Raw genomic sequence first — 13,064 nt, forward strand, 5'->3', positions numbered from 1 at the left:
AAAGATACTTTCTCAATATTAGAAACTATAAACTGTATTTCAAGCTATTTATATGCGTAAACTATATTCAAAAAGGAGATTATTGTCCGTTTGTCAGTCTATCCGTTTCCATAAAACTGGCATGTGCACTGCTAAAAATTAAATTTAAAAAAAACAATAATGTGCAGTTTTTAAAGGTATTTCAAAAACGTTGAAATATTTATATTTAAATGAAGGAAATAAATGATATTCCATATAACAAATAAGTTTGTCCGTCTTTTTAAACGTAGTTTTCAAATAAAAATAAAACCAGTAGTAGGATATACATACATATGTATAACATGAGTAACTGAATTTAGACTTTGTTTAAAAAAATAAACCCTAAAAATAGCCACCCACCGCATATTTTTCTCGGTGTAAATGCCAATTTTGTTTTCGTCTTGGGCTCCGCAACGTCTCTGGGCTGTGTCTTGGCCTGACTATAAATACAAATGTAAAAAGGGCAACCAGAGTCGAACCCTGACCCCAGATCCTGTCGCCGTTCACCAGTACACACCCTCCCTTCGTACACCTACACACACACATAACAAATACATGGACAAGCAGTGGCGCCTTCGTTCAGGAATTTCTAACGGTTATTGTGGGTGTGCAAAAGTTGTTCCATTCGATTGTACGTCTTCGGCTATTCGAGAGTTGTGTGCTCTATGTCCATAACTAATTCGAACTAAATGATGTACTAAAGTGTTGAGGCAACTGGAAGGCTCAGACACTGGACAGGCGAACACGGACAAACGGACACACGGACAGAGGGGCAAGCGGACAGTGCGTATGAAATGTTTTGCGCCTGGGGGCGATATCTTATCGTTACACTCACTGGGTGGCGATAATTGACAGACCATTAACGTTTGGATTGCACGAGCTAAAGTACAACAACTACACAGATACAGATATATGTGCGGGCAGGGCCCACAGATACAGATACAGCTACAGCTACTACAACTGTAGATACAGATACATACCAAGCAAATAGCATTTAAGGGTGTTGTCCTGTCGTTAGAGGCATATGTCCGTGTTCCCTTCACAGAGAACTTTGTGATTTGTGAAAACCTATACATATGTATGTATATGTAGGGGCATATACTATCCAGTATGTATCATGATCGGAATTCAGGGGGTAGCCTTTAAGCTGCAAAACCAAAAACCATCTAAGCAGTAGTTAACTTTGGGTATTTTCCAAAACGGACACGCCAAGACCCTCTTGGCAGTGACCCGGAACGAAATTCCGGCAGCCGGAAAGTCAAAATCGAAAAATATGCACACCACCAGAAATAGTTTAAATACACGGCCGAATATTAATATGTGTAGAAGCCCGAGGCCTCGGTCCCTGGGTCTTTTAGTCCTTTTTTTTTCTAAAAAGGAGGAAAGATGGGGTTAGTGCAATCAAGCATGCTTTCTCACTGGATTACTGTCCTTCACGCTCGACGACTTTCCAGCCAGGCCAGCAACGAAAAGAAACTCAGGCCGCTATGTGGCATGATATGGGTTAATGGAACTTTTATTTCAGGGATTGCATTATGCTTGTACTTTAAACAGGCTAAATTGCTTGGCATCAAATTACAAACATTGTGTCTTTGTCTACTAGTTGATGAGACAGTGTCATTGGCCTTTTCGCTCGACCAGGTCCATAGGAAACTTGTGAGCTTTGCTGGACGAGAAAAGGAAAATCTTTGGTCCTTGAAACGGCCATAGACTCCCAATTAACCCCAGAGTGAACTTGTAGTCGAAGGTTTCTGCTTCGTCGAGCTTGGTTTTATTTGATTTGTATGACATTTTTTTCATTTTTGAAGAGTAGATTGGAAATTTTATAGATAATATTCTAAATTAAATAGAACTTTTGCAAGAATTTTTATACCCTTTCGATCAATTTCCAAAAAGTCTGAGCAGTTCCAAGTCTTCTTCTCAAATGATAGATCTAACTGAAGCTATAAGCGTGGAAAACTCTCTAAAGACTCCTACCTTGTATAATAGTATCATGAGAAGTAGTAGTAGTAGTAGTAGTAGTATCGTGAGAATCGACGTTTCTGTGTCGTCCCCATAAGGTGGAAAAGCAGAGGAAAGATTTGATAACCATACCGTGCCACGGATTGCCACGATGATTTACCCAAGGCTTAAAAAATTAAGTTTTGGCACTCAAAACAATGCAGATCTGGCTTGCCGTGGCTAAGAGGAGGAACTCTTTTTTGCTATTCGAAAGACGTCTGCGTTGGAAAAGCCTGCACCACCATCAAATCGGTCAGAATCTTCGGAGTACTTTACGATCTGCAAGCAAAGCTGCAAATCAAAAGCAGTACAGCGCGATCTCACAACGCGATCGTAATGCTCAGGCAACATATGGAAACTTCCAAAGTTTAAAAATGTTCCGACTTTCAAAACCAGCCGGAAGTCTGCGAGCAGTTAAAATATAGGAACTAATCTTATTTTACTTATTTTATGTAATTTTCAATAACTCCAAATTCCCAAACAATATTTTTAACAACGATTCAAACAATAATTAACAGCCATAAGCCCAAAATCAGTTCCAACCATACCAATTAATACACCAACATACCGATGAGGAACAAAAACATGACATGACAAAAACATATCTGGAATAAACTGAAAAGCTGTTCTAACTCCAAATCGTAATCGAATGTCCCAAAGACCAGGAAAACCACGGGTCCCATGCCACTATATAAGGAAGACTATTTCGTTTCAAAACGAGATTCAATAGCATTCTCCTGATCGTGGGACGAGACTTTGACCTTTAAAAATCAATGGGTTAACTTACTTTTATCACGATTTCCAAGTTTTGTTTGTCATTCAAAACTTGTCCTTCAAAACATTTGTTTTCATTTAAAACCCTTTGAAATCTTATAGACTCTAAACAAACAAAATGTATCAGCCGTCATTGAATGAGCAGACCCCGGAGGTCCTGAAGGCCACCGGTAAGGTGGGAGCTCCCACGGACGCCAACTGCCTGAACCAACTGGGCCATGTCCACCGCCTACGGGACTCGGAGATGAACTACCACGAGCACCAGTTCGCGCTCAACATGGAGCTAATACGCAACCGCGAGGGACTGTGCGTCCCCCTGAAGATGGGCATGGATCGCTTCGCAGCTAGGCAGGTGGGTCGCATGCCCTTCCTTCCCTCCTGTAACTTGATGGACGACGTCCTGACTGGACGCAGTGAGGACATTGGTTTCGAGGATTTTATGAATGTTCCTGAAAACAGGGAAAAAATGCGCCGCCCGCACGCCGAGGTGGAGAAATCATTCGGCATTAAATTTTAAATTTACTTTCTCAAGAATTATTGTTTCAACAAACCAACAATAAAATTTACTATTCGTGGCTCTAAAGAGTGGCTTTTAAAAGAAGGAGCTGCCTTAAATATAGTTTTCTTCTATCTTGAAACAGCCACTGCCTGAAATAGCTGGCTGAAATCGAGACTTACTACCAAATGGACAGCAATATGGCCTGAAATTAAACACACCGCCACCACCACCACCAGCAGCCTTCAACCACCAACAACCACCTAGGAAAAAGGAAAAAATCTGCCTCACCCACAAAAATTCGCTTTTATTTGCATAGTTTCATTTTCATTTAACTTTTATTTGCCGTCACGTCGCCAAAAATTGCCAAAAATGCAAAATGTCCAGCCAATGATTGTTGCCTCGGCCTGTGGTTGTTCGGTTGTTGTTTGTTGGTTGGCCTGCTGGTGTATTGGTGTATTGGTGTTGTCGTTGCTGTCGATTCGTTTGCATTGCCATAATATTTAATGGGCAGTCAAAAAATTTGATGCCAAGGAGTGGAGGCTGGTGGCTCGCAGTTATTATGTCGCATCATTTGAACAAAGTGTCCGCACATGCAAAGCAAACAAATTTCCTGGCTAGATCCTTCACAGGATTTGTCGGGACTTTTGGTTTGTGAGCATAGACAGGAGGCTGGCCGAGGCTGGAGAGGGCACAGAAAAGATGGCTATAGAGTCATAGAACAAGCATCGAGAAAATCATGCTGAAGAAACAATCGCTGGCGGAAAACCCAAATGAAATTCAGTTTATCCAAAGCAGACACACAAACGCACACAGATGGGACCGGATCCGGAAACACACACACATACTAATGCCACCCACACCCTCTCACTCACACACTCAGATAGAGGGGCAGAACACAGTGGTGCAAATATTAAAATTCAAAATTTTTGTCACGTGTCAAATGCCATTTATGCGCTCCGTGATCGCACGCGGCTCAGGACATCGGGACAAAGACAGACATATTCACACAGACAGAGATGGAAACAGAGGGTTAAACATAAGCCAGAGGAACCTGAAACGAGACAGCAATAGACAGACAAAAAGAGAGAGAGACAGTGTGTGATTGCCTGTGAAAATAAAAAACAAGACACACTCGTGTTGAAAAAACAGTGGTACCAGGAAATGAGATAACTAATTTGATCTTAAGCTAAGCTTTTGTAAGTTAATTAACAATTCTTTAACTGAAAAATTACTTTCTTAAACTAAATAAAATATATAAAAAATGATTGATTGATTTACGGCCTTGATTTACTTTACTGATTATTCACAATCGAAAGTTTAGTTCAATAATCTATTGCTTTGCTTTCTTAAGTTATTCTTTATAATAAAAGTTTCACTGTAAAAGAAAAGGTTATTTCCAAGCGGTTCCTTTGTCATTTGTTCAACCAGATCCTGGTAACTCCTTTTGCGCCTTTAAGCCATTTTCATGTCCTGACTTTTTTCTTGTGTTCTTGCCTTTTTTGTCCTAGAGAGAGGGTCCAGGAATTATTATGATTTTTATATACGCCGCTTGTGATTGTATTAGTTCAGTGGCACTTGGAATGCGAATGCTTGGCTGTGAGTCCTTAACGCCAGTTTGCAAGAGCCATTCAACGGCCGCTCCCACAGGCCTCTATTTTAAAGCAAATTTTCTAGTTTTACTCCACATATTCACAAAATAGCGCCGAAAGTGTCGGCTCGAGTGTGTATTTGTTTGTGGGGGTGACAGCTCTATTAGCATATATCGATTGCATTCGGACAGTGCTGCCAAGCCATTATGCAAACTAAGTAACTTCAAAATGGCACCGAACCAAATCGAACATCTCGAAAATCATTGTGGGCCCATTGTTTGCTTTATTGTTTTTAATTAATTTAGTTCTATGACACAACCACACATTCGGAGAGCACGATAGAAAGAAAAAACAGTGATTGTGATTTTCATTTATGGTTTTAATTCGTTTTGTTTGTATTGATTTTATTTCGATTCATATTTATTTGCCACTTTTGTATTGTTTTTGGAATCTTTCTCTGCCTGGATGGCTGTATGGCTGACTAGCTGCCTGGCTTCTTCAAATTGAAAAGCTTTAAATTTATTACGTATACGCAGTGGTGTGCACAACGAGCCACTATGCGTGTACGCCACATTGCGCATACGTCATGTTGCAAGGCCGAAAACAAAGATTGACTGCCGAAAACAAAGAAAAATCACTGTTCCAGGATTTGATGTACAATAAATTTGTTTGCCTCAATTTTTTGCTTCGTTTTTGGGGCACGTGTCACTGAGTGACAAATGCCATTTGGTTCCCCCATTTCTTTCCGTTTTTTTTCTATCCCGATATTCATAAACAAGTGTCACAGGCCACGTTTAAAAATAGCCAAGAATAGAGGCGGGATGAATGAATATTTAATTGCGATATATAAAGGAAATGGAGCTAGCAGCCCGAGGGTTGCCAAAAATACCCGCTTGTCGGTGTGGCAGGCGCTCTTATTTTGGGGCGTCTTGGGACTCTAAATTTGGAAATTGGGAAGCTTTTAAAAATAACAAATAGAAATATTTTCCAGGGGGAAGTTTTAAAGATTTTTCTTATAATATTTAAGGAAATGTACTTTTGGAAACTGCGGAGGTCTTAGATTGTACATACTTCATTACATTGGCTTAATAGGAGAAATAATAAGAAGATACCTATATTTGTTAATATTTCGATTCACTAAGTCAATTAGTCAATAGGTAATGTACCGAGTCTTTTGTGATTTTTTTGAAGAAAGTATCAGAAATATTAATGTATTTTTAAAAAAAGCTTTGATTTAAACAAAAAAGAAAAGGATATAATTAATATTATTAAGCTTTATGAATATTTGTAAAAAAGCTACATAGTCCCAGCCTGCAGTATATCTTCACTATATAAAAAGTTTTTTTAAATTTTTATATATTTTCGTCCTGATATTCTCAAATAAAGTATATATAAAAATATCCTTGTCAGGTCCGAGTACCCTTAATGGATACTTCTCTAAGCGTTTAAAAAAGCAGTGTACAAATTTAAAGTATTAAAGGACAAAACTCATTTAAGACTCATTTAATAAATTCAAAATGTTAAAAGAAAAGAAAACAGTAAATAGTCGGTCATTACTGCATTTTGCAAGTTAATATCTTGGCTGGCACTATTTCGTGGCCGAGTTTCAGAGTCAGAAGAGTCAGACCAAGAGCAAGAAAAAAGGGGAAATAACAGGAAGTAAATGGAAATGGCGGGAATCCTTACTGCACTTCCGCAGTGTAAGCCATGTAAATCACTTAAGAGTTTTCTTTCCTTTTTTTTTAGCTTTTTTAGTGGGGAGGGGCCGAGGCGGCGTTCTAAAAAGCTCATAAAGCAAAAATGCTGTGAAAATCATTTGTTACACTACGCGTATGGATAACTGCAAAGTGCCTCTCGCTCACTCCCTATCCCCGTCCCTGTCCCACCTCAGAGGCCCTCTCTCTCTTTCTGGCACTCCAGTACGTTGTAACAATAATGTGCACTTATTTTTTATGGCAATCATTTAAGACAAAAATGTAGCAACGCAAAACGAAGTAGAAGTAAAACAAAAGCAGCCAAGTCACTCAAAAAATAAAGAACCTCTTATAAAAGTATTTTTATAAAAGTACACACAACCTATATATAAATACATATATATATTTGTATATACCGAATGTATATAGGTAGGTGTGTGCGGGTATGTGGAGCAACAAAGTAGCTCAAGAGGCGAAATGGCGCCGGAAATGTTTGCCAAGTTGAAGTTGCAAAGGCAGCTCCCAAGACGCTTCCGCCAGCTCCCTCTCTTTCCATTTGCCTTTTTCTGTCTCTGTCACGCGGTAGCCGCCGCGGCTACAACTCTGATGAGCGTCAATCAAGGAAATTGCTACTTTTTCAACAATTTTTCACTCCTTTCTCCCGCCACCGCCACCGCCACTGCCACCGCTGCCGTTTGACGTCAGAACCTCAGAAAGTCGAGAGCCAGAAACGGCAACTCCTCGTCGACTCCTCCTCGGGCTGGCCAACTCCATTCCGGATTATTTCCGGATAATCCCAGCCACTTGTTGCCGCCATCTTAGCCGCAATGCTTAAGCTTAATAATTGAATAATCTCACACACACTGTGTAGCAGACAACGAGGTCACAAGGTCTAAAAAAAAATAAAATCAGAGAGTGAGTTTGGTGACTTCTATTAAGGCTTTGAATATATTAGCTAATTAAGGAGAAAACTTTGTTAAATATAATTATTATTTTATACTTAGAGATTTTATATCTTACTTCATTTATTATTACAAAATCTATAGATCTATGTCTATTACTTTATTAGAATTAGAAATAATAATGCTTCTTACTAACCTACTATAAAGAATGGAAGTTTTAATAAACATGCTTGTGTTTCAAGTCTTTGTTCATAAAATTAAATTTAAATTGTACTTATTTTTTAGTGCTTAAAAAATATCTTAAACTAGTTAATAAAATAAGTCTTGTCCTGATTTTATTTCTAAACAAATCATTGGTATAGTTGAATCTGTGTTGACTTCGAGCACTTAATTCATGGCCTAAACCTTGCTGGCCAGTGGCCATAATGTGCCAGCCCCTCGCCCCCCTTCATTCTATTTTCTGGTCAACAAGTTTGCTCTGCTTTGCATTATCCGCTCGTACAGTTTTCATGTAAAAAGTTTAACCAGCCATGAATTTCCCGGCACATTCTTTTATAATTTTCTTAACGCAAAGTTTTTGCGAACAATTACGTACGTGTTGGCCAGGTTGGTTTGGGATGGGGTATGGGGTTTTTTTGGGAGGCGGTTAGAGAGGCGAAGTGCTGTTCATGTCACTTACAAGTAGACAGGTGGATGGTGGCTAAAAAAAAAAATATCACCTGAAGAAGGGCAGCTACTAGAGAGACAACTAACCGTATAACTGCTGAGGGAAACATGTCGCTGATGTTGCGGCCAGACTGAAGGGCGGATGACAGACAGTTACACAGCAACAAATTTAGTACGCAGCTTACAAATCATATAAGCTTGAAGAAAGATAAAATAAGATACAGAAACTATACTGTCTCTAGTGAGTAACACAAGTGACTGACATTTTATATTTTAAATTTTTATAATATTTAAAAACCTTTCGAGCTTAACTAAAAAATCCATGTAAAATGTTTCAAAAATATTTCTCCCAGTGTCTTAGGTAACAGTGTTACATAGTCATAGTCATCGTTGTCGACGATGCCAGGGCTTGTCGCAAGTACTTAAAAAACTTTGCACTATATAAGCTTAACTTTTCCACAGGCTTTGAGCCAGAAGGGGGCGGGGCCAGGAGACACAAGAGGGCGAGAAAGAGACATGCAAACATGGGGCAAGGACGAGAAAGAGATGGCTGGAGAGGAGATCAGCAGGCAGCAGGCGGTAATAATATGACAATAATGACACTGTTGACGGGCTGCTCTAGCCACCCAAGCCACCAACCACACAACCACCCGGCCACCTAGCCACCTATCATCCCCCAGCCACCCCCCTTGACCCACTGTTAAGTGCCACAAATTATAGCATACTTTTCAGCGCATTTTGCATAATTTCACTTGAGCTGACTTGACTCTTTCCCTCGTTTTTGTTTCTCCTTTTTGGCCCGGACACAAAAATGCAACTCGATTTAAGCCAGCTTTCGGACTTTAAGACCAAACAGCTTTTGTTTCCATCTTCTCCCTTTTTCGCTGATGCTGCTGCTACTCCTCTGATGGTCCTTCTGGTCTTGCTCTAACTCTTGGTTCTGGCACTGGTCTTGATCCTGCTACTGGTTCTGCTCCTGGGCACGGCCTCACTCAAAGGAAATGAGAAAAATTTTCTTCATTTCCGTTAAATGTCACTACACTTTGACTCTGGCCAGTGTCCGTCCTTCTTTTCAGTTTCAGCCTCAGCTTCATCTTCAGCTCTGAGCCTGTTGAATTGCCTTCGGGGCCCTAGCGACTTTCTTAAAGCTAAAAAAATCCTTTTTCTCTCAGTTCCTAACACTGACCCTTGCCGTCTCTAGTGTGGGCTATTTAAGAAATATTTCACTCGAGAAAACGGTTTTGAGTGCTATTTATTTAAAGAGTTGTAAAAATAACAAAAAAAGTGTATAACCTTTATTGAGAGCTACCTTTTATATATTTTTAAATTGAGAAATATTATAGCTTTTCAAGATTCTTAAATAAACACACACATCCTTCAAAATACCAAATAGACTCTCAAGCCCAATAGGGCGAACATTTCTTGGAATATTTATTTTCTTCCAACAAATCATATTAATAACTTAATTTTTATTATTATAATTCTTAAAAAGAAACCATAAATAAACCTTTAATCCTTTATTAAAATAAATATACCCGGAATTTATAAATAAACAAAATTGCTTGGGTGCACGGGTTCTTGGAAAACACAAAAAGGCCTGTGTCATCGACGGCCTGTTGCTTTTTCCAGGACCGACAGGGGGGTGTGGAGAAGCGATTGTGTGAAGATATTGTCCTACTGGCCCACCCCCTCGAATTCTACCCCTTCCTGGGAGAAAGGGGGAAAGGGGCCCTGGGAAGGGGGGACTTTGAATCGTAAAGCGACATTAACTTAACAGCCTTAAAAGCTTTGCTTCTCTGTCGTAGCCCCGTTCGCTATCACTAACTCAATTTTTCACTGCCATTGTAGGCCCTGTGACTTGTCGGGAGTTCGCATCACCCGGCTGTCAAGACCCCCAAATCCCTGGAAAACCCCGAGCCCCATCCGGTATTGTAAAAAAATCTACATTATCTGATTTTTTATTTCACTTTGTTGGCGACATTTTCGTAATGCGTTCGCAAATCGAAAAGCGGGAGAGGCGAAACCCAGAAGCCGCCCCCAAAAACCAAATTAGACTTTGTCGTCTTTCCTTCTAATTCTAATTCCATGACAGGGTGTTGTGCAAACAAAAAATTTTTTATTTGCTACGCTTTTATTTTTTGTCGTTAATTAGCAAAAACAAACCAAACCAGAAAGGCACGAAAAAAAGCAGAGAGAAAAGACAAATATGAGTAAAGCCGCGTTGTAATTGCTTGGATCTGTGCCGCATGTTTTCGGGGAATTTAGAATTTTTATACAGGGTAGTCTTAAAGTAACTGGGTATACCTTGTAGAGGTTTCTTATTTCCAACTGAACTTTAAAATTGATATAAAACTTTTTTTGACCTTAAACAACTCAAGTACCGCGTATCATATTTATTTTTTTTCTCTGCTAATAGGGATATATATTTCGTAAAAGGACTAAGGTATCATATAGTCTAGCAAATCTATTTCTCAAACAAGGTGAAAGCTTTCTGCTTTGTAATTAAAGCTAAGGGGAAATCACTTTGGCGATTAAATTGCTGGTTTTATTTCCATGTTTTCCTTGCGCTCCTTGTGCAGGACTTACTGACTGACTGTGTCATGTGCTGCATGCACGTGACCTGGTCACAGGTACAGTCACGCCGCCGCACGCTAATGCAGCGCATCCATTCACGTACCACGGGCCTCACCTGCTCAGGTGCTCGTGGCGCTCATGCTGCTCAGGTTGCTCAGGTTGTTCAGGTTGCTCAGGTGGTAACTTGGAAACGTGAGTCTGCTGATGGCGAAAGGCAACGTAAAGTCATATCGTTATGCTTATTCCTTGTTTGTCTTTCATTTGTTTGCTTACTCCGCTCGCAGGACTAAAGGGTTTCAACAGGATCACCGTAAAAAATATACATGATAATTCCAGTATTTGAGTAAAAGTTTTCAGTATCTAAGAATTTATAAAACGGGCTCTAAAACTTATTTATTGTAACTTTAGTATTATACAATATTAAATAATACAATAGTTATTACAATACATATCGTATCTTCAATAAAATAAGCTATCTCTATTGGATTCTTTAAATTATTATAGTTAAAAAAAAAAAAATCTTAAAGGGTTTATTATTATAAATAAAATGTTATTATTATATTATTATTGTTACTGATTTATTTTTTATTCAAAAAATTTGAATCGCAAAACCTACAAGGATACCCTATTATGTTGTTGCCAAAGGATTTATTATTGTATTTTTGTTGATTTATTCTTTAAGTTTTAAAATTATTTATTTATATTGAAATAAATCTATTTTTTTAATGTTTTTAAACAGATTTTTATCCCTTAAAATCCGAATCCCTGCAAAAGAACCATTTCTTTGGGTATATTTTTGGCACATAAATTGCAATACATTATTCTGGAGCCCTAATAAATTAAATTCCCGGAATCAAATTAAAAACCAAGAGGCCAGAGACCTGATAATTTCTCATAAGGCAGCCAACATATATCCTTTTTGGAAGCACACATACAAAATACACACACAACATATCCCTTTTCATAACTTTTGGCCAAAGACCCGCAGAGAAGCTCTCATATTTTTGAATGTCGGGCCTTGGTGTTTGTCTTCTGTGTTGTTTGTTTGTTGATACAATATTCGCGGAAACACGAATAGAGGGCAGCAGGGAGAGGGGGTGGCTGGCCAAAAGCAAAAGGCGACTAATTAAACATTTTAGCCAAGATGAAAATGAAACATTTTTTAGGGGCCCTCCAGCCCTGCGCGCTTACGCAGCAAGTTAAATATTTAGTATATGCCCCAAGAAACTGAAAGTTGGGATGGAAAGTCTTTATATATTTTCGATATATATAGTATTATTTGCTTTGATATTTGCCCAAAATAAGAGTTTTTGTAGCAGTTCATCCACTTTCCCATCCACTTCTCACTTTCTTTCTCGGGCATAGAGTTGTTTGTGTCCCGCGAATGGCAAACAATTTAATGCCTGACAACGAACCAAATTAAAGCTGTCAAACGAAATTAAATGCCCCAGCGACAGATACAAATGCCACACAGCTGACAATTCGGTGCCAGGAACAGTTAACACACACAGACCCCCCCCCACACACACATGCTTTTAACTGCATAAGGAGCAGCACTTCACTTACCTGTCACGTGTAGGCCAAATAAAATTGAAATTTACAAGGCCAGGCCAGCCCACAGTGGCTGGTGGCAGGAAAAAGTGTATGAACTGTGGACTGGGCCAGAATAAGGCGACAGGTGGGAGGGGTGGAGGTGTATATTGACATTGCATGACTTGGCGCTACTTAAGTACGAAGGCAACAAACACCAGAACACAGAAACAACAAACACAAAAGCAAGAGACACATCATCAGCGGACACTCGAAAAACAAATTTACATATTATTTCGAAATTATGAAATAAATATTTAAACTTCTTATTTGATGCAAAAACTATTGAACCATACATATATGTATGTGCATAATATAAAATTAGTCGTGAACTACTCAATTTTAAAAATTTCTGTTTTCAAGGGCTGACGGTTCCTTGGATTGTATAAAAAGGAGTCTTAAAAAATTCATAAATATATTGATATATTTTGTATAAATAATAAATATTTTGTCTATCATTTTTATTTTTATTCTTTATCTACTATAAATATATACTTTTATAAATAGCATCTTTTTTAAAAGCTGCATCTCTATAACACTTTTTGAACTGTTTTTGTTCAAATTTTAATATTATTAACAACATCTTAGAAAGACACTGACTTTGGTTTCACAGAAAAGCTTTAAGAGTGCTAAGAATATATACCAAATTTTGATACTCTATTGTTTCTTTAAATTTGTATGTCATTGATTAAAAAAATGTCTTAAAATACATATTCATATTTAAAATAAAATGAAACACTGTTTTTTGCCCATAAAC

General features: G+C 38.5%; 2 protein-coding genes across 4 annotated transcripts in view; one reads left to right on the forward strand and one right to left on the reverse strand.

Moving 5' to 3' along the window:
* Window positions 1–13,064, reverse strand: part of LOC138926147 (uncharacterized) — a 57,888-nt gene that overhangs the window by 28,371 nt on the left and 16,453 nt on the right. Inside the window, exons 4-5 of one of the 3 annotated variants that reach the window (XR_011442513.1) lie at window positions 8,231–8,340; window positions 7,730–8,177 (exon numbers count right to left, since the gene is read on the reverse strand). The exons of 1 other annotated variant lie outside the window; for it this stretch is intronic. The gene's annotated coding sequence lies outside the window, so the exon portion shown is untranslated. Of the gene's footprint in view, window positions 1–7,729; window positions 8,178–8,230; window positions 8,341–13,064 lie in introns of those variants that run through there. One more of the 3 variants, XR_011442514.1, reaches the window with a different exon arrangement.
* Window positions 2,824–3,376, forward strand: LOC108133882 (proteasome maturation protein-like). Its single transcript, XM_017254013.3, has one exon. It carries the CDS (start codon window positions 2,912–2,914, stop codon window positions 3,308–3,310), a length of 399 nt encoding a protein of 132 aa, XP_017109502.1. The 5' UTR covers window positions 2,824–2,911; the 3' UTR covers window positions 3,311–3,376.

Source organism: Drosophila bipectinata, chromosome XL (assembly GCF_030179905.1).
Source record: "Drosophila bipectinata strain 14024-0381.07 chromosome XL, DbipHiC1v2, whole genome shotgun sequence".
NCBI classification, from domain to species: Eukaryota; Metazoa; Arthropoda; class Insecta; order Diptera; family Drosophilidae; genus Drosophila; species Drosophila bipectinata.

Bases quoted from the DNA above. Each gene is read 5' to 3' on its own strand.
- LOC108133882 (XM_017254013.3), top strand. From the start codon at position 2,912: ATGTATCAGCCGTCATTGAATGAGCAGACCCCGGAGGTCCTGAAGGCC.